Here is a 21,787-nt window from a genome sequence, read left to right as displayed (position 1 = left end):
TGTGCAACCTAGAAACTAAATGTCACCCAAAACAACACTATCAGATGGTGCTGTGTGTCTGAGCATGTACATAGTGTTTCTGGGTATGAGTTGTATCTGTGCATAGCTCACTGGAAGTAAGTATAGAGACCACCTGAAATCTGCCCTGCATTAGATAAACAGTATTTACAGCAACAATCCAACACTGCCGTAGCAAGATTATAAAAATCGGGGACTTCTGCAATCTGACTCCATCTGTATATGCACACACAAGTGCGAATGAGAGTGCTATTGAAATAGATGAGTCGGATCTTGCCGGATCAGTAACGAGGGCTGTAGTGAGGCCATTCTGCCATTCAACCCCCCTGTTGTGAAATCAGCATGACGCCCTATGTACTTTAGCTGAATTCTCTTTCCGCTGAAATTGCCAGGTTGAGGAGAGGCACTCAGCTGGGAATGCTGCTCTACATGTGAAGTAGGTTGTGTGTGTGTGAGGGCTTAGGAGATGTGTGTGTGTGGCTTGTATGTCTACATTTGTGTTAGCGCACATTAAGAGAGCCTACGTAGGTGTGTGTGTGTGTGTGTGTGTGTGAAATGTGGATGTGGATGAGCTGCCCTTTGCCTCACTAACCCTCTCTCCCTCCAGGTGGAGAGCCTGTTCTGAAGGCTCTGCTCCAGTCGAGGGTACTTGAAGCCAGGCTGGCAGCACTTTAGCCAGAGAGAGGTAAGCCTACAGTACACCATCTGTCTTAGCAGCAAACACTTAGTGGACCATCAGACAGCAGCCACAAGTGGTTTGGCACCAGCAGATAGCAACGCCCTATGCTGCAAAGGATATCCATATTCACATTAATAAGTCATTTACTGTATTATTCTCTCGACTAATAAAACAAAGTTTTTCTCTATTAAATCTGCTAAAATCTGCTGGTCAAATGAGAAAATGTCAGGAGGACCAATTTCAACACGTGAAAAGGAGAGGTTGTATCATCATTATCATCAAAACACTAAATGAGGGAATATCTATTTGAAGAATGGTGTTCATCTCTCCAGAAGAGTTGTAGACTCTTGTCGTCTTGTTGTTGAGTTGTAGAAATGCCAAGGCTGAGGAACACCATTCTTCAAAAAGATATTCCCTCATTTGGTGTTTTGATGATGGTAGTGGAGAGCGCTGTCTAACACGTCAGTCCAAAATCTCCCACAGGTGTACAATTGGGTTGAGATCTGGTGACTGTGAAGGCCATAGCATATGATTCACATCATTTTCATACTCATCAAACCATTCAGTGACTCCTAATGTCCTGTGAATTGGGGCATGGTCATCCTGGAAGAGACCACTCCCATCAGGATAGAAATGTTTCATCATAGGATAAAGGTGATGACTCAGAACAACTTTGTATTGATTTGCAGTGACCCTTCCCTCTGAGGGGACAAGTGGACCCAAACCATGATATGATATATATCATATCAGTGGACACACGATGGTGTGTCCACTGAAGGTGCTGAAACCACGCCCCAACTTAACAGCCTCTGAGCCTCTGAACTTAACAACGCTCATGCTGAACTCCCTTAAAAATATGCAATTTAAAATAGGTCTTGTTTGTAGGTGTAAGACAAGCACCATGACGATATTTCAAAAATAAAGAAATGCTAGGAGCCACTGTTTAATTCAACACCTATTTTGTAGGTAATGTGGACTTAGTTCAGTAAAAATGTAACTTAAATGACTAGTTAACAAGAGACCAATCACTAATTATAGTTATGTTAAATTGTTGTTTTTTTCAATGAAGTTCTATGTTAATGTTACTCACTTCTCTGCTGAAAAGCGCCGATGGGGGGCTGAATGTAGCAGCCATTATAACCATTTGAAATAACTCCTTGAGTGCTACTGTTGACTGAAAATGGCCCCATTCATCAGTAACAGCTAATACCATGACAAGGGCGGCTATTAACCTGGCTCCACCAGCCAGGTTAATAACTCCTCATTGGTTATCCCTATACAGCATTTTCCTCACCAGTGTATGGTTTCTGGCATACAAAATGGATGAACTACAACTGTGGATCACCACTCATAAAAGGATTACGGACTGCAACTTAATGGTTTTTACAGAAACATGGCTTAACAGCAGCGTCCCCAATAGTGCCATTGAGCTACCAGCGTGCTACATCCTCAGGATGGGTACAACAGCTAGTGACTCTGGTAAGACCAGAAGAGGGACTTGGGCGTGCATTTGTGTTAACAAAACTTGGTGCACGGACAATGACATTATTGAGAGGCACTGCTCTGCTAACCTAGAATATCTCATAGTTAAGTGTAGACCTTTCTATCTGCCCATAGAGTTTACATCTACTGTTGTGACTGCAGCATACATCCCCCCGATGCTAATGCTAAGCTTGCAATGACAGAATCACATGCTGCCACTAGCAAACAACACAGCTGATGCTAAGACGCTCTAGTTCTTATATAGTGTTGGGGGAGGAGTCATTCTAGTATGACTCCATTACATCATTGAGCCATCATTTCAGGTCCACCCAAAAAATCCTGAACACAGAAATGGTGAAAAACAGTTTAACGGTCTGACTTCACAATTCAGTACTACACAGTTCACAGTATTTTCAAATGTTTTCAGCAATTTTTTTTAACATGTATAATGTGTTTATAAAGAAATCTCTGATTTTCCTTTACATGGACTTTAATTCCGTGAGTAACTTGATGAATGGCCAAATGTGTGTTCTCTAAAAGCCAGTGTCTGTACTCAGCCAAAGATCGTGACCAGACTGAGTGTATTTGTACAGTAATTTCAACAACTCCAACAGAGTGATACGTCTTCTGTAGTAAAACCATCAAGCTGATCACTCCACATCAGTATTCTACCAGTTACTTTCATTCATATCATATCAATAATTTAAGCTGATCAATTTAATAGTTTTGAACCAGGACCAGTCAAGTAGATTGTGAAAAATATGGTGTGTCAGATTTAGTAGGCTTCACGCACCAGATATTTAATAAACATTACATATTATGAGTGTCTTTGGCACAAAAAATATTTTTGGATGAATGAAGTGCTATCTTTTTTCTTTTTTTTGTCTACCAAGGATTTTTTTCTTTAGGTTTCCATTAAGCACAGGGTAATATAAATTCAATTCAAATTATTAACTAAATACACACACACACACATACGCACACCCATCTATCTTTCACTTTCATGTTGTAGTGTGAGTGCAGATATTCAGTATTAAAGGACTTGGGATCAAGGCCAGAAAAACTTGGTTGGGAGATACCTAATATATAGCGGTCTAAAGGTGATGTTTTTTGTTCACACTAGTGCAGTGCCCTTTCAAAACATGCCTGTTTGGAACAGGCCGATTGCTTGACCTCCAGTATTGCTGCTTCAATGCATAGAAAAATTAATACTGTTGATGTGAGGTGTGAATGACCAACAACATGAAAGAAACTAATATTCTATTATACACAAAAAAGTACTGTAAGTGAATATTTTCTCATTTCAAGTATAACGAGGGCTATATTGAAAAATAAAACACATAACTAAGAGGTTTTGAAAAAGTGTGCATCCTAAAATAAAATGGATCGATCATATTGGGCTCTTAGATCATTTATTTTCTATTGCTTTAGTTCGGATCATTTGAGTGGGTATGTTTGCTCAAAAGATTTGTCTTTATATGAGACATACTGGTTTTGAACCTCCCGTGGGAAGTACCCTAAGAGTCTGTCCTTTCTTGATTAAAAGCTGTGTTTTCGCTGTCTACTTTACATTTTTTAGAGCATGCTATGTGAAATTAATTTTCTTGAACTTGATACTAAAAGGTGACATGAAAACACTGCAGACAACTGATTGGTCAGTCATTTATCTCATTCACAGGCTTTCTGTTTCAGAGAAAGCTTTCCGCCGCTCTCTCTCTCCTTCTCTGTCTCTCTCTCATGCACTCGCTCCTCAGCTCAGCTGCCGTACTTGAAACACAGCATTCACATGAGGAAAAAACAACACGGATTTTTCCTGTTCTTTGTATTTACCACTGCATGAGTTGGATGTAATGAATGAATGAAAAGGAGAAATGCAGAGGAAGAAAATGAAACTAAGAGTGTCTGTATCCACAGTAAATCACCTATTGAGTGTTTGATGGTAGTTTATTTGTGCTTTAGAACGTAACTGCCATGAAACAACCAGAAAATAATGTTTTTCTGTCAGTCACAGGCTTTCTCTCTAAGAGAAAGCTTTCCACAGCTGTCTCTCCTCACCAGCACTGTCTCTCTGTCACTTGCTCACACAGTCACAGAGCCCAGAAGTCCCACCTCGCTGCTGCAGAGCAGAGCAGCTCACTGATCACTTGTTTATTCAAAGTTTATTAATATTGAATGTATCGCGAGTCCAAATTGCACCAAATTTGACATTGCACTTCCCTGGGTAACCAGCAATACATCCGCCAGGCATGAAGTAGATTGGATGAACGATTCTTGAGATATGCGAAGGACACACATACATACATACATACATACATACATACAGACAGACAGACAGACAGAGATTCCTTGTTTTATAGTTAGATGGACGTTAACCTGAAGTAGACTTTGTAGGTTGAAATGTTAATTAATGTTTTGGGAGCTTGAACATTTCATTGTGTGGAAAACTCTCCTTGTCCTTTGTGTTGTGCTTTTTGTCCTTCACCTGTACCCAACTGGGGTCAGATTTGGATACTATGGACCTTCTGTTTACCAAATTTAACACATTCTTGGTTTTAGTTTTGCTTTGGTTTACAACATTTACTCTTTTGACAAAATAATTTTTGAAAGATGTTAAGAAGGATAAGGTTGGGGTTCTATATTTTTGTCAACAAATCCCATAAAAGACCAAAACCAACAATATGTTAGTCTGTTTTTCAACACTTTCAGACTTCTCTCTGCCCCAAACCCATTGTTCCCTTCTGAAGACATCATTTTTCAAACAAGGCTCAGAATATATAGCTTCATTTTTAGAATTTCCCTAAAAACAGCTGAGCACTGTAGTTTTTAGCATACATTACTAAAGAAGAAAATAATTAGTAGTTCATGGCTTGTTGAGTACTATTTTCATTCGGATTACTACACCTTGCTTCTGAGTATTACAGCAGCAGGACTGTGTGTGGGATTGAGTCAAAATAAACTACATTGTGCGTGTTCATGGTAATGAAGGAACATGTCACCCTGTACAATAGTGTAGCTGATTGATGCCTTTTTATAATAGTTTTTGGACGACGATGGAGTTTTATAGTACTGAGAAATGAGATATATCAGGCTTTGACTATATCACAAAACTTATCCCTCAAGACCAAATGCAGACTGATAAAAGGCCTTACAATGTATACACACCAACAATCTGTCACCCTTCTTGCCCACTTCCTACTGCTGTTGAGCTCCTTCACTGTAGATACCCTGAGACTCATTGTGCCACTCTGCTGGTTGCTTGCTGCTCTCATATCAGTCTGAGTGCTTTGAGAGCATGACATAGTAGAGCGAGCGGAGATGCCTGTGTGCATGTGTGTGTGTGAGAGAGGGAGTAAATAGCATCCCAACTGTAGAGATGGCATTTAAGTGTCTCTCCCTCTGCACTCCAATAGTACTGCAGACCCATTACCTTGGTGCATGCGTGCACGTGAGTGTGTGTCTACCAGCATGTGTGTGTGTGTGTGTGTGTGTGTGTGTGTGTGCTTGTGTGTGGCTACAAATGTATTTCCGAACCATTCCTCCAATCATCTCCATGCTCCCACGCGGCTCACCCTCTACCTTTCTGTTCTGATCCTTTTCTCATTCATCATGCTTCCCTTGCTGTCCTCTTGCCAGAGGTCTTTGCTAAGGTGTGATTTAGCTCCTGCTATTCTCTAATTTCTGCCTTAGTCAGGAGGGGTGTGGCTGGCCCCCTGACACCATGGATACAATCTGTCAATCATTTCCCCCAGCCAGGAAATTGTATCCAAAGCGAGAGTAATTATTAAGTCTGCCCTGCGTGGGTTGAATTGAACGCCCTCTTCGTTTGGCGCAGAGAGAAATATGTATTCAGAGGCAAGGCCAAGTGGATTTGTGAGGATTTTATTGTTGTAAAGAACAAGGTGAGGACTCTCCTCATGTCACATTTTGTCTCCTCTAATCTCTTTGCCTTTCCTTCACTTCTTTCCTCATTCCTACACCCTTTCTCCAGGGGTGGGTATAGAAAATTTCACACACTCAAAGAATGGGGGCAAATTTACAAAACAAGTAAAAGGTAGTGTACACTCAAAAAAGCCCTGCTTCCAGGTAAGGTAAATACCTGTAAATTATTAATAGTTTAATTGTTTCCTCAAAACCCAGACATCCTTCACCCTGGCAACGCCCTCCAGCTCCTCCTGGGGGATCCCAAGTCAGGAGAGATATGTGATCCCTCCAGCGTGTTCTGGGTCTGTCACAGGGTCTTCTACCAGTTGGATGTGCCTGGAACACCTCCAGAGGGAGGGGTCCAGGAGGCATCCTAACCAGGTGCCCAAACCACTTCAGCTGGCTCCTTTCAATGCGAAGGAGCAGGCTGGTAAATTGAGAGCTTTGCCCTCTGGCTCAGCTCTTTCTTCACCACAACGTTTGGGTACAACGCCCACATTACTGCTGATGCTGCACTGATCCACCTGTCAACTCCATGCTCCATCTTACCCTCACTTGTAAACAAGAGCCTGAGATACTTGAACTCCTATACTTGGGGCAGCAACTCACTCCAAACCCCAGCAGAGCACCATAGCCTCATGCTAGCGAGGTCATGCTGTGTTGAAGCCAACAGAACCACATCATCTGCAAAAAGCAGAGAAGCAATCCTGAGGTCACCAAACTGGACATTCTCCTCCCTTCAGCCTCACCTTTAGATTCTGTCCATGAAAATCACAAACAGAATCAGTGACAAGGGACCACCAGAGCCCAACACCCACTGAGAATGAATCTGACTTACTGCTGAAAATGAGGACACCGTTCTCACTGCGGTTATATAAGGACTGAGTGGCTTGCAGCAATGGCCCCAGTACCCCATACTCCTGCAGAACCGCCTACAAGGTGCCCTGAGGAACACAGTCGTAAGCCTTCTCCAAGTCCACAAAGCACATGTAGATTGGAGGTGCAAACTCCCATGACCCCTCAAGTATCCTTGTAAGGGTGAAGAGCTGGTCGACTGTTCCATGGCCAGGTTGGAATCCACGTTGTTCCTCCTGAATCTGAGGTTCAACAATTGGAGCCTCCTTTAAAGCCTCCTCTCTAGCACCCTGGCATAGGCTTTCCCTGGTAGACTGAGCAATGTGATCCCCCGATAGTTGAAGTATACCCTCTAGTCTCCTTTTTTGAAAATGGGAACCACCACCCTGGTCTGCCAGTCAACAGGCACTGTCCCCGATAGCCATGCGACACTGAGGGGGCATGACAACCATGACAGCCCAACAATGTCCAGAGCCTTCAGCATCTAAGGGCAAATCTCATCCATGTACATGCTGTGATATGTATATGATAATATTAAATAATCAGCACTTGTAACTCCAAATAGCCAAAATATAAATATGCATAATATTTTGTCAGTGGCAGATGATTTTGTTTTGGTTTGCTGAGTTTAAGCTTTAGAAAATACTGAAACACCTCTGTTGGTGCTTTTGGACATATACCTGTGCAATGAGGAAACAACTACAGTAGCTGATAGTACAGTTACATGTGTCTTCATTATGACTGTCACATGCATTTATTATTTACTTAAGTAATTAGAATAGTCTCATTCAGACTGTCATATCTAGGTTAGTTTCAATGTACACAATAATGCTACCAGACTATAATGATGATTGTATGTTAACAGCAAAACTGAAAACTCTCCTTCATAGTTTCCATTGACACAACAGAACAAAATATTTCAATTAACCTGGGGAAACTGTTTGTAGTTTTGCATAAATTACAAATGCCTGACTCCGCTCTGATGGACCACAGGATTTTTATTGATTTAAGAGAAGTTGTTAATCAAGTTATACAGACACTCTTACACAACCCTTTCTATTCTCCTTTTCTATCATTATCAAACCCTGCTACCACCCCAATCTGTTCTATCCCTGCTAGGTCCTATCTTACCAACAGGGAAGGACAGACGGAGGAAAACCACCCACAGAAAGAGGGGTACAAAACAAGCGTTGATGGTCTGTGCTGCCTTTTGCTGTTTACATCTTTACTGTAGATGGGTGTGTGCTAATATAGTCCCTTCTACATTCATTTCCGCCACTACATACATATAATATGAGCCCAGCAAGCCACCCCTTGGTGCACTGGCACAACAACATACAGAGGAGATGACAGTAGACAGGAGATTGAAAGAAAGTCTACATAACATAAGCATGTTCATCGAGGCAGCTGTTAGAATTCATATTTGTTGAAGTCCTTGAAAAGCTAAAATCAAAACTGGTGAGCTAACAGAAATATTGTAACAGTTCCTTTGCCTTCACTCTCCTGGTTAAATTATTGAAACCTACTTTAGAAAACACTTGAGTTCCTGGTTACCTTTCTGTTCCATAGAAAAATGTTGATTTATTTTCATGTTTCCTTTTCATTCCAGGAGCCACTTACCTGTGTTTGCTGGCATATTACTGAGTAAATGTTAGAATTCTGTTTATTTTGGCTTTCCCGTACAGTGGAAGACTGGAATGAAATTTCATGTCTCACACACCAAAGTTTAAATAGCCAACCACAAAACAAGCTTGATCAAGGACATCAATTCCCAAGGTGCCTTGCGCCAACATTTGCTCATAACTTCCCTTGCCATTTTTAATTAATGTCAGACACTGTTGCTTGTTGTAAGTACCTCAGTCAATCATTTATATCAACGTTGACTCATCTGCAATGTGCTGCCAACCAAGCAGCAGAGCAGATGCCATGAATGACCTCTTAACCTTTGCACATGAGCAGATAAGTCAGAATTAACAAGATGTCCCCTTCCTTCAGCTGAGTGACTTAACTATTGACCCTGCAACCCTCATGCAGGACAGTTATTGTAGTCATGTTACTGCTGCTGACACGGGAACAGCATCCTGTATGCAGATTAAACCTGGCCTTGAAACATGAATGGAGAGATTCTTCATTAACTGTGCTTTGTTGAAGGCCAGGATTAGACTTAATCTATAAATAGTGCAATATGTAGATTTCTGGAACTGTTCTATGAAAATATACCCTTTTTAAACTCAGAGGTGGGATACAAATTGTACAACCAGATCATCTTATGGCTCTAAAATTTCCTATGAACATACGTACAACTGCTGCTAATCCATGACCTTAGACATGTAAATGATGGTAGCTTACAGAGTGCACACATACACACACGCACACACACACACGCAAACACACACCCACTATAGATAGCTGTGAACCTACCCTAACCCCCATGTGTGGATGTCTACAGAGTCTTATGGCATTTGCAGGGCCTCTGAGGGTATTCAAACATTCAAAGGCTGCGTGTGAAGCGGAGAGAGAGAGGTGGAGGATACGGATGGTGCGCCGGCGTCTAAAGGCGAGGGGGAGAAAAAGGAAGAAGGGGGAGGCTAATTAACATATTAATGACCCCACCTTCCTACAGCTTCTGTCGGATAGTCCAAACACTTTGATAAGTATGCAAATGAGAGCCGCACCATCTGAAGAGGGAATTAGCTCTGCCAGAGACAGCCGAGAGAGATGGGAGGGGTAGAGAGAAAAAGGAAGGAAGGACAGGAGCAAGGAAGGGACAGTTAGGATGTTAGGTGGGGAAAAGGAACAGAAAAGAGCCAGGAAGGAGAAAAGAAGAAGAAGAGGACTTTCAAGATGAGGAAACAGGAGGAAGGAAGAAAGGAGAGACCAAAGACAGAGAGTGAGATAGGGAGGCATGCTGATGAACTGATATCCTCATGTTTGTTTTAGTTGTCTTTAATTATCTGGTGTGCACAGTGAGTAAATGTGTGCGTGTGGGTATGTGTGTAGTATTAAACAGAGAAACAGCGATAAAGAATGAGAGAAAAGACTTTCATTCTTGTGCTCTCCTGCTCTCAGATCGATATGGCAGTGCCTGTCAGCCCTGCAGTGATGTGCAGAATGGCTGCAGGGGCTCAGGCCAGTGGGCATACAGGCTGGGTGGAGGGGGCTGAGGTGGGCGGCTCGGAGTAACGACCCCGAGCAGACAAGAGCAAGTAATTATAACACAGACTGATCTCTCTCGTTCTATCATTGAAGAGAATGGCGAGTAATAAGGATGAGGGAGAGCACCATGGGAAAGCAAGTGTTCACATGTGTGTGAGACAAAGGGAATGACAGAGAGAGAGAGGAAGAGAAAGCCAGTACGTGAATCTGTGTGTGTGTGTGTGTGTGTGTGTGTGTGTGTGTGTGTGTGTGTGCATGTTGGAGACACCTTGTATGAACAGCCAGACCAGGGATTCACCGACATGCTCATCACGTTCTACAATTATGTTGAATAATTAAAACGTTTCATTAACTTGATCATTTCCTGTTCGGCCATGTTTCAGCTCTGACACCGGCAATTAAAGCTGGGGCCAGGACTGTACGCCTCTCTCATTCGGCCAGTTGGCGACAGAGGACAACCTTATGTCTTTTGTATGGAAGCAGAAATGTGACAGGGGAAAAATGAGGGGCTTTAGCTGTTATCCACCTTACTTAACTGTTCTCAACACTTCAGTGCAAAGCACACCGGGACTGACAATGAAATCTACGTGCTCAAGGTGAAATCGTGCAAATCTGGATTTAGTTTCCTTGGATTTTTTTTTCTCTTTTTTTGATTAATGCAAATAAGAGTGAATAGTTTACCTCTGCAAGCCAGCCTTAGGCACTGAGATGTCCACCTTGAAAATCTTTACATATTGATAGCTTTTAAGTGATGTGTAATGTCCTTTCATTTTTTTTTTTTTTTTTACATGCAATCAAATTAACAAATTCTTTTTACCAGACATCCATCACCTTGCACAGTTCTTTGTTTCTGTTTTTTGATTCTTCTCTGTTTTAAGATGTGATACTGCAAGAACCGCACTCGCTAAAATACACCCAAAAACACCCCAAAACACAAAAATATCTTCACAAATCTTGGTCTTTGTTTAAAATCAGGGGAATTCTTCTCTGTGCATTAACACCATAATTAGCAAAAGCCCGTGCTGTCCTAGTTACGTAAGACGTCTCTTTTTGTCTTTTGAAATTGGATTACCACAGGAGAGACCATTTATTTCCAGAAATGGGGGTTATGGGCAATTTTCATCCCAGTGCCTCCACCATACAGTCTCTGCCATAAAGCTATCCTTCCCTATTGAGCTCATGCACAGTACTTATACACCCCAATAAACCTGATTAGCATGGCAGACTGTAAATATGCAAATGACAAAAGAGATGTGGAGGGGAATGTTTATGCTGTGAGCTCTCTGTCTAGCACCACCCCCACCCTGCATATGAAAACCATGATGAGGTTTATTGAGATGGGGTCTCTGTTAAAGCTATCTTTATTTTTTTCTTTCATAAAAGAAATTCAACCATGTAATTGGAGCTTTGAATGGGAAGTGATGCCTTTACCTTCCATGTCTTTCATATCTCCTGCTGCTGTCATTGTGCACAGATGTGGGGCAAATGAAATGACACACAGACTCCCGCTGAAAACGACCTCTAACCTGCTTCTTCCCACGTGTCTTCAAACCTGACCTCAACCTGAGTTTTACTCTGTGTGGAATCCATGTCCTCACTCCTGCACCATGTGCCACTGTACTGTAACAACGCTTCAGTCACACCCACAAAAGCTCATTGCTCATCATACACTTCTGCCTCAGCGTATATAGATTTCACTGATGTCCGAAGCCAGGAGAGTCTAACATCTAACTGGCATATTGTTGTTGGCACCTGAGATCTGGTTGACTGAATTTTAATAGCATTTATGAAAATGGCTCAAATTAAATTAATGATAAATAGAATAAATCCAGGTGTATAAAATATGTACTTAAAATGCAGGTACTTTTAAAACATGTTTGTGTCTAAAAGACGTATCTCCTTGGAAACATCAATAATCACATCAAAAACTTGAAGTTATGTTTATTTCAAGTGTAGCAATTTTATCTTAGTAGTATTTCCTGTATTTTTTGCATGCATAGGTTCTCAACTCTGTGGTGCGAAAATTAAGTCGTCATTTTCACAGATGTTAATGGCTTCTCAGTAATGTTCTCACCATAACCAAACTTAACAACACTATTCTGTTGGTGCCTTTAAGGAAAGGAATACTCATTTATATATACATTTTAATAAGATGAATGTAATTTATTTAACTTTATGTTTGAGCCTTTATGAGTCATGATCCAGCTAACTGCGACCAAATCTGCACTTTTGCAGGTTTCAGCTAAAGAAAGCAATGAGCTCTGGCAACAGTTTCAGATACATTCTCAGCCTGGTTGTAAAAACTGAAAAAGTCCAAATGAAATCATCCCTTTCTAAAGTCATAAATGATGGCAAAGTGATTTTCAAATATACTTTTTGTTATTAAACAAAAGAAAAAGGTCTTTGAGGAAATATCAGAAAATGTTCCTTTTCTTTCAAGCTTGTGAGTGGGCATGTCAATGTTCATGCTTGACAGGAAGTTGTGTCGGGAGGGGCACGGAGAGACAAAGTAAACACACTTTGCCGGTAACTGCAGCTAAGAGCATTTTCAGGTGAGTTTTTAAACTGTTCAACATGATAGAGCTGACTGGCTAAAGATGCAGGACAAGACATAATAAGATAGGGAGACATTAGCAAGAAAGTCAATATAGATTGTTCAAAGTGTGTAGCTCTTTGAAAATGAAAGAATTTGGTTGGTTGTATGAAAACAAGTTCTCCATCTACATAAGAAGATGCTATTCTGACTGGTTAATGCATGGAAAGAGGGCATAATCCTAAATCCAAAAAATATAAAATATACATTTCTCTCTTGGGCACTGACTTTTTTTCCCAAAGGGGAGCATGTGACATGTGATTTATAGAGCAGATCTGTATGCTGGAGGAGAAAAAAATCTGCAATTCAATTTTACTTGTACAATGAAGAAAGCTTACTTTGCAAGGCAGCTGGATTCGCGAGGTCACAACATCACAAGATCACGCGAGAATCCATCTTGTTAGGCTTCAAGTTATGCACTTGTGTCTGAACCACCGGTGGTCCAGACCAATCAGCATCTTATTAGGATCCTCGTGTGATCTTGTGATCTCCAGCTGCCTTGCAAGGTAAAACTGTGATAGATGGTGACAGACATATGGTTCATCCAATCACCTGCCTAGTATTTTTGAAAGTGCTTGCCCTTTTCCAAACTGTTTCCAAGGACGACTTCTCAGATGGTTCTGTGTAACAAACCATCTGGCACATCAGGTTAGAAGAAGCCATAGGGCCCTGAACTTCCTGTGGAGACTTCTGAAGGTGTTTCAGGACCAGTTCAACACAAAATATTCACACATATGTTTTTATCCTAATGTGTTAACAGCTAACGTACAAATACTCTCAGTAAAAGGCTCAAGAGACATTTATATTCTACTGGTTTTACTGGGTATGAATATAGAAAAACATTACAGTTAGTTCGTGTTCCACAATTCACCTGACACTTGTCATCATATATAATTGTTGACCCATTCCAGTGTGTGTGTGTGTGTTTACTGTATGTGAGTGCATGGTTACAAGAAGGGTATACACATATAAACAGACACACACACACACACACACACACACACACACACACGCATACATGCACACACACGCAGCATAGCAGCAACTGCCTGACCCATCCCAGGCTGTTCTATGTAAAGTCAAGTGTGTTCGTCCTGAAGACTATCAACTCTCCGGGGAGAGAGGCCATCGAGCAGCATTATCGACATTATAGACGCCTCAGCCTGGAGATAGGCTTCACATCGATCCCCTGATTAATTACTATCTGCAGGCAGCAGCAGAGTGAGGGGGAAAGAGAGAGAGAGAGAAAGAGACAGAGAGAGAGAGAGAGAGAGAGAGAGAGAAGCGAGTGAGGTGAGAATGATAGAAAATGGGTAAAGGAGGGAAAGTAAGGGGGGATGAAGGATTGGGGCGAGAGAGGAGGGAAAGTACACCTTGTACTATCTATGAATATCAGCTAAAGGCTACACAGTAATCTTCCAGGTGGAATATTATTTATTGATATATAGGTAGGCAGGAACCCTTATCTTAGCTGCAACCACCCCCTAACACACAGCCAAGGACAAATGAAATTCACACATTGCTAGGGTGGAAACAACTTGCAAAGACAAGTAGAGGGCACTGAAATACCCACCCTTGAATTCCCAAACAGGTTATACTCTGCACTCTGTAAATAATAGTGGAAATAATAAGAAAAAAATATATTCTGTATATTATGCCAAAAAAATCCAACATTCTGCACATTAATTCTAGCCTCTGCGTGTATGGCTAACATAACTGTCACAACTGCAGTAGTGCGGGCAAACAGGCTGAGTGGCTAACATTAATGAACTCCAGCTAAATCCTTTGGGCTACACGTCTGATCCCAAGAGACTGTGCTGAACTGTGTGTAACACAAGTCAATACGCTGTTACAACGCCAGTGTAAGGGCTCTGTTCAGGCCCAGCTGTTTCTGTGGCTGGTACATTTGAATGGTGAGTAACAAAGCTATTTTTGTTGAAATGGGTATTGTGTAGCATTTCAGGCTGCCCCCCAAACATCAATGATTTGAATCATCAGTCAAGAAGCCCCTGAGTCCAACCTCATTTTGTCAGTCGACTCATTGCATTAAAAAAAACGTTTTAGCTGCATTACTGTACACAAAGAAAACCAAGACAACAACATGGCAGACTTTTACAAACCTTGTCTTGTCTCATAATCACCTTACTACAAAACTAACTGTAATGATAGAGAATGGTGACACAGGGCAGCACAACTCCCTCTGATACCAATAGTGGGAGTGCTGCTCTGATGTACTCTACTTGAGTGCTCAGTGATAGCAGATCAGCTAAACTACTTTTGAACCAAAATAGTGCTTCCCCTACTGCAGTCCAGCGCCATCAACACATGGGCTGACAGCGCTGTCAGCCCATGTGTTGATTGTGCTGGAGAGACGCTCCTCAGCACACTAGAGTGTCATCACTTTCATTACCTGGACACACACTTTTTATTTCTTTTACTGTGTGGAAATCTGATACTTTCACATCACAGAATCTGTGATGTGAAAGTATGGCAAACAAAGACACTAAAACGTGACTCTTGAACAAATCTTGACATCAGGTAGTTTAGTGTGTGGCTGCTGTTCTGTATGTATAGCCTACTGGACTGCAGTGTATGGAAGAGGATTAGGGCCACACGTGAAAAATTTATTTGACTCAAATAAAATTTTCAAGAAGTCAGAATTCTGACTTTAAACTCAGAACTCAAATAAAATTTTCACATGTGGCCCTAATCCTTTTCTGTAGCAGTGTAACTGGGCAGCAGCTTTGAGTAGTGTTTCTTGTAATTGTAGGTAAGGTGTTTTGATATGAAACACCACTAGCATGTTAAAAATCCCAAAAAATCTACAGATAAGTGAGCAGGAACAACAAGCAGAAGAAATGGCAAAATATTATACAGACACCCAGCGGCCGAAAAGACACATTTTCAGCCGCAACTGGAGTCTCAGAGTCAACTTGGAAATCTGGGATTCAGGTACAGCCCTAATGTGTACCAACACACGGTATGACACTTTTGTATTTTCTTTGTCTTTAACTTTATTTGTCTCTAAGATCACAGTAAAGTCAAAATCTTATTGACAACATGTAAATTGACATACCTACTATGTTTTACAGTTTTTCTCACTTACACACTACAGCTAAGCCTATTAACTAAACACTTCAAACCACAACGCCATCTACCAAAAGACAGACCCATTTCCCAAAACTATAAACACTATTCCCCTGTTTTCACTCATGTGCTCATTTAGAAAGCACTGGCATTCAATATCATTAACACAAGTCATCACAGCTGGAACCCAATTAACACACAATTCTCTTGGTGGAACTAAGAGTCAAAATTGTTCACACAGCAATCAGAACCTCAGGATAGATAGATAACAGGGCGATGGGTCAGTTCACTTGTTGTGGAAAAATGGATCTACAAAGACCTGAGGCAGAATGAATGTGACTTCTTTCTTTATGTACAAACTGTTTTTTATTGGTTTATGTTGGTAAATACATGGATATTATTTTACTGTGTTCTACATTCTCTAGCAGTTGCATATTTTTACAGTACATTTACTTTTTTACTCAATGCCAGTTAATTTTATTACAGTACATTGAGGAATTACATTTTTTTGAAAATGTATACAAGTGTTGTGTCTTTATATTGTGTTAATCATGTAAAGAGGTTGTTCTGGGGGAAACCATTATTCATTGCGGTATCAGGTTTTTACGGTAGTGTTTTGAATGGATCTCACCAGTGTGTAATGGTTATTTTGTAGTGTGTGTATATTTGATGGCTTTTGCGTGATGTTTGAAGGCAAAGCTTGGTTTAGATGTGAGATTACATGGTTTTGAGTGGACGGTTTGGTTTTGACATGGAATTTTGAAGTTTGTAAAGATGAGCGTGCAGTTTGTGTTTGTGTTACATTTGTTTTTAGAGTTTTGGGAAATGGAGCATAATTTCAAGAAATGTGTCTTAGCAATGGAGGAAAAACTGTAATATGCATTTTAAATAACTTTATGCTGCATTTTTAAAAATGACAATAGCTTTCAAAAACTATACTGGAGAGAAACTTTTACAGTGACAAAGAAAAGCTTCAAATTTGAAATGAAGTTGTGTTCTACCTTCCACCCACTCAACTCACCCAACAAGAACTTTAAGGCTGTAGGCGTAGAGAGAGAGAAAGAGTTGTGCTGCATGGGTAATGAATTGATAATTGGCTATCATGCTAAATATCATCAAGTAAATGAGACAAAGACAGAATTATTTAGCTCATCTAGTTGGAACATTAAAAGAGGAGAAAACCCTCTTATTTAATATTTCATATGGGGGAATTATATTAACTAGAGGGAAGAAAAAATTGGCGGGTGTTGTTTCTGTTCTTCTGTTAACATATTTTGTGACAATGAAGATGTCCAAAGAGAGAGAGGGAGATAGAGTGATAAATTCACACTCAGAGGGAGGAATGGGGGAAAGAGTAAGCAAACTATACATAAGTCTCTCCTCATGGCTGAAAAAAGTGAGAAATAGAGAAAAAAATCAAGAGGAACAGAAAGAAGAGGAAGAAAGCGAAAGAAGAGCAGAGTTAGGTGAATGGTTGTTGATGTGAAGACAGCTATCATTGGCACAGGAAAGGCAGAAAATGTCTCTGCTTGGTTATAAGGTGACAGTTAATCCAGGCACAGTTTGACTGTCCTCGGCACTGTGAAAACAGCAGGGCAATTTTGAATGTGTGTGTTTGTGTGTGGGTGTGGATGAGTATGTGTTTGTACTGCTCTGTGTATTTTCTTTCTGTCTGTGCATTTGTGTTTGTGTTTTGTTTTGTATGTTTGTGTGTGTGTGTGTGTGTGTGTGTGTGTGTGTGTGTGTGTGTGTGTGTGTGTGTGTGTGTGCAGGCGTGCGTGCATGTGTATCAGTGCAGTGCACTTTTTCAATCCCACTGACCTGAAAAGCTCTGTTAATGCTGGATCCACAGGCACTGAGAGAGAGAGAGAGAGAGAGAGAGAGAGAGAGAGAGAGAGAGAGAGAGAGAGAGAGAGAGAGAGAGAGAGAAAGAGAAAGAGAGAGGATGATTATGAAACAGAACTGACTTGTGCTCTTTGTATAAAACATAAAAAGGAACCTGCTTAATAGTTGATCATTGTGACTTATGATCTGCGTAGGTTTACCATAAAATAAATTACCAGTAGAACTTAGAAATGTAGTTGTGTTTGTGGGTGCAACTCAACTCAAAAACAATATATATTCATTTTGGAAAAACATATTGTCTTAAGTTTACCATTTAGTACTTCTAAACCCACGCTGAAACATCAATTTCCTTAAAAGAACAATATCTCTATGTAGTGTGTAACATCCAGCTGAAAGACTTAATGATGTGAGCAGCTTTAAGTGAACATTTAGAACAATTACAATTACATATACAGCAGTTTCAGTGTATGTTAAGAGCAAATGCACATTTCATCAGCTTTAGTCAGTAAATTTATTTTTCACCATAAGAAATATGTGATTAGAAGATTGACAAAAAATATGTCTGCTGTGCACGTTATGCTCTGACAGCTCAATATTTTTCAGAAAATCAGGAAATTATCAGTATTCATTTGAAAACTGGTTTGAATATTAAGAACTGTTATAAATCAGATTAAAATAAATAATGCAGAAATGGTGGTAGAATCAGATAACACAATTTTAAAGCAAAATATTTGCAGTGGAAGAAAGAAGAAAGTAGATGTCAGTTTAAAATGCACTACCAAATATCGTACAAAAAGAAAATGAAGTGTCTTAAATATTCAGTGTGTGCAGGAATCATTGCAGACTAACCTTGTCCTATAAGTGAATAAATGATGACCTGTTGATGTTGAGGTCTAAGGCTGGATAGTTCACTTTGAGTAGACCCCAAGTACAGTAAACCTGCCCGCCATGTTTCTGGGAATGTTAAGACTTATTTTGTTATATTGGCATATTGGCATGTGCTCTTATGTTTTCAACATGCTAATTGCCACAAATTAATGCACTGTATTCTAAAGTGTGAGCATATACATCAGTGCTAACAGAAACATGGCCTATATCTGAAATCACCCCCCATTTACTATGTAGCGCACTATACACTCACTGTTTTTACTGTGCACCAGTAAACTGGATTCTGAGCGTGAAATTTACACTCTATATAGTGCCCTCAGAAAGTCAAACAATAGAACAAAAAAGGTAGTGTCCATTGCATACACACTATTCTCCACTTACAATTCTGCGATGCAATGTATCATATTTTGTAGATACAAAAATGAGCAGGTATGCCACACTACACCTGCCAGTGACGACGCAAAATGACGATGATGATGATAATTTATAAGCATCCAAAATGTAAATGTACTCTTCTCTATATAGTAAAGTGTGTATAGTGTACAGGATAGTAGTGAATGATGAAGTAATTTTGGATGCAGCCAGAGAGATGATTTCAGTGCCAATCCTCCAGTCATACATATGTTCTCTCTTTGGCTGATGGGCAGATACCTTACCTTGTGAGGGAGCTGGATTTGCGAGAACACGACATCACAAGATCACACGAGAATCCATCTTGTCAGGCTTCAAGTTATGAGCTTGTGTCCAAACCGCCAGTGGTTTGGACCAATCAACTTCCAATGAGGATTCTTGCATGATCTCACGAATCCAGCTGCCTCACAAGGTAAGACAGTGATAGACAGATGGTTCATCCAATCACCTGCCAAGTATATTTTGAAAGTGCCTGCCCTTTTCTAAACAGTGTCCAAGGACAACTTCTCAGATGGCTCTCTATAACAAACCATCTGGCGCATCAGGTTAGAGGATACTTGTAACTCAATCACTTAACTTCAATACACAGCTTACAAAGTGCTTGATCCACATGATGTAGAAACAATGGTTACCACCTTATTACTTGTTCGGTCAAAGGTGACAGATACTTTTTAATGGTAGAAGAAATAAAATATTTATCAAGGTTCTCTGATTAAAACATGGTCATTTCTTTTTAGTTGCTTTAAACCTGTAAGAGTGGACAGGGGAGCTGGCAGGGGGTGAAATGAGGACAGAACTTGGTGAGAATTTCAATGTTGTAATATTATTAACACATTTCTAAGTAGGAAATTTTTCAAATCTTATAAAAACATTTTTAAAAGTGAGTCATCGGTTTGTCAGCTCAAGTCATGAGTTACCTGTTCTCTTTTTAAAAGTTCCATAATTTGTTTATATTTGGCACTATGTACTGTTTGTAGGATTAGATGTCACCCTGTTGGACATTTCATTTTGGAACAAAGCTTTTAAAATGTGGACCTTCTGATTCTGTTTCTGCAAGATACAGTGTGACAGTCTGGGATTTGTGCAGTGGTGTGTGTACAGTATATATGTGTGTGCTTGTGTCTGTGCATGTGTGTGTTTGTGTTGGGGGAGTGAAGGTCACCCTGAGTGGCTGTGTGTACGCGTGTGTATCCGTGCAGATACCTTTGGAGCGTGTGCGATGGCGCTTATCGTCTGCATCCACCTCCATCTGCAGGGAAGGTACAAACAAGCTGTTAAACACACAACAGACAGCATCACAAAATTATCTTAAATGTTCTTTCAGGTTCAGAGTTTTCTTTTCCCCCTTGTCAAACATGCAATCCACACCTGATGTTTTCACTACTCAAATGTAGCATTTCATGTAGATGACTGACTGACAACATTTGTGTAAATAATTACAGAAACATTTAGATTCTTGTCATCTTCAATCATAGCAAATCATATCATAGTAAATTTGATTTATAAAACCTCTGCCAATGCATCTGTTCTGCTGCGAGTGGATGCATTTATACAAAATCTCCTCAATCAAATATCTATATTTACAGTATCATTGGTTATAATCAGAAGTTAGAAGTGTACTCAGTATCTCAGGAAATAACTCAAAAAAATACATTGTCCAATGTCCACTTTCTCCACTGTTATTTGCTATTGTGATAGAGCTACTTGCCATTGCACTGCGGACAAATAGGAATGTGGTGGGTATTACTAGAGGAGTCTAGCATAAGTTAGCTCTGTATGCGGACGACTTACTTCTGTTCTTGGCAGACCCAGATAAATCCATCCATCCTCAAGTATTGAATATATTGGATGCATTTGGTAATATATCAGGTTATAAATTGAACTCTGTAAAAAGCGAACTCATGCCCGTGAATGCAGCAGTCAAGGTTTTCCCCCTCACTAGTTTTCTATTCAAGATCTCCCGGGAGAAGTTCACTTTCCTGGGGGTCCATGTTACAAAGAAATTTAATGACCTATTTGACTTCAATTTCACCCCCTTGCTTAACCGCTTGAAGCAAGATTTTCAGTGCTGGGCTCTCCTCCTAAACTGTGTCAAAATGAATATTCTGCCTAGGTTTCTTTATCTCTGTCAGTGCATTCCCATTTTCATTCCCAAATCTTTTTTCATAAACTTGACAGTATTATCTCCCAGTTTATTTGGAACAATAAGAACCTTAAGATGCAGAAGGAGACATTACAGCAACACAAAAGCTTAGGTGGTATGTCCTTGCCCAATTTTCAGTTTTAGTTTTTTTTCTCTGCTCAATACTATATTGGATGCTTTATAACCATCTTTTTTGCACTACAATCCCCTATGTCTGTCACTTTCAAAGAAGAAATTGGATCATTCAATACAAAATTGTTCATTGGACTCACTGGACCAGATGTAGACTGGGTAGATTTGACCCAAACATAGACTCAACATGTATTTGCGGTCACTCTCTTACATAGTTTCTGGTCTTGTCCTTCTCTTCCACCTTTCTGGAAATCAGTATTTGCAGCACTCTTTCAAGCTATTGCAAGCCTTTCAGAGCCGCCCTCTCCTATTGATGGTCTATTTGGTATTCTCCCACCTGGCACTTCACTTCCTGCCTACCAGCTTGACCTTTTTAACACTTTTGCCCAGGTGACTCATATCAATCAATTGGAAAAGTGCCCTCCTCCCTACACATACAAGCTTATATACTTCATTTTATGAATCTAGAGAAAGTCAGACATACACTACATGGCTCCACCTTGAAATTTGAACGGGTTTAGCTGCCCTTCCATAGATAATAGATATATTGAGACTTTGCAGCTTCCTGATACTCTTA

At 40.3% G+C, this 21,787-nt stretch overlaps 1 protein-coding gene and 1 long non-coding RNA gene across 3 annotated transcripts in view; one reads left to right on the top strand and one right to left on the bottom strand.

Moving 5' to 3' along the window:
• Positions 1 to 21,787, bottom strand: part of myt1lb (myelin transcription factor 1-like, b) — a 143,745-nt gene that overhangs the window by 47,073 nt on the left and 74,885 nt on the right. For both annotated transcript variants that reach the window (XM_044375586.1, XM_044375587.1), the window contains 2 exons: positions 20,139 to 20,184; positions 17,613 to 17,646 (listed from right to left, as the gene is read on the bottom strand). In XM_044375586.1, the coding sequence (XP_044231521.1) occupies positions 17,613 to 17,646; positions 20,139 to 20,184 (80 nt within the window). The remainder of the gene's footprint in view (positions 1 to 17,612; positions 17,647 to 20,138; positions 20,185 to 21,787) is intronic.
• On the top strand, positions 2,512 to 17,736 carry LOC122998630. Its single transcript, XR_006407456.1, has 3 exons — positions 2,512 to 2,598; positions 3,646 to 3,649; positions 17,724 to 17,736. It is a non-coding gene; the product is annotated as an uncharacterized LOC122998630 (long non-coding RNA).

The sequence above is a fragment of the Thunnus albacares genome, chromosome 15, assembly GCF_914725855.1.
Source record: "Thunnus albacares chromosome 15, fThuAlb1.1, whole genome shotgun sequence".
In the NCBI taxonomy this organism is placed as follows: domain Eukaryota; kingdom Metazoa; phylum Chordata; class Actinopteri; order Scombriformes; family Scombridae; genus Thunnus; species Thunnus albacares.
Note: the sequence above shows the minus strand (reverse complement) of the source record. Positions and strands in the feature narration are given on the sequence as shown.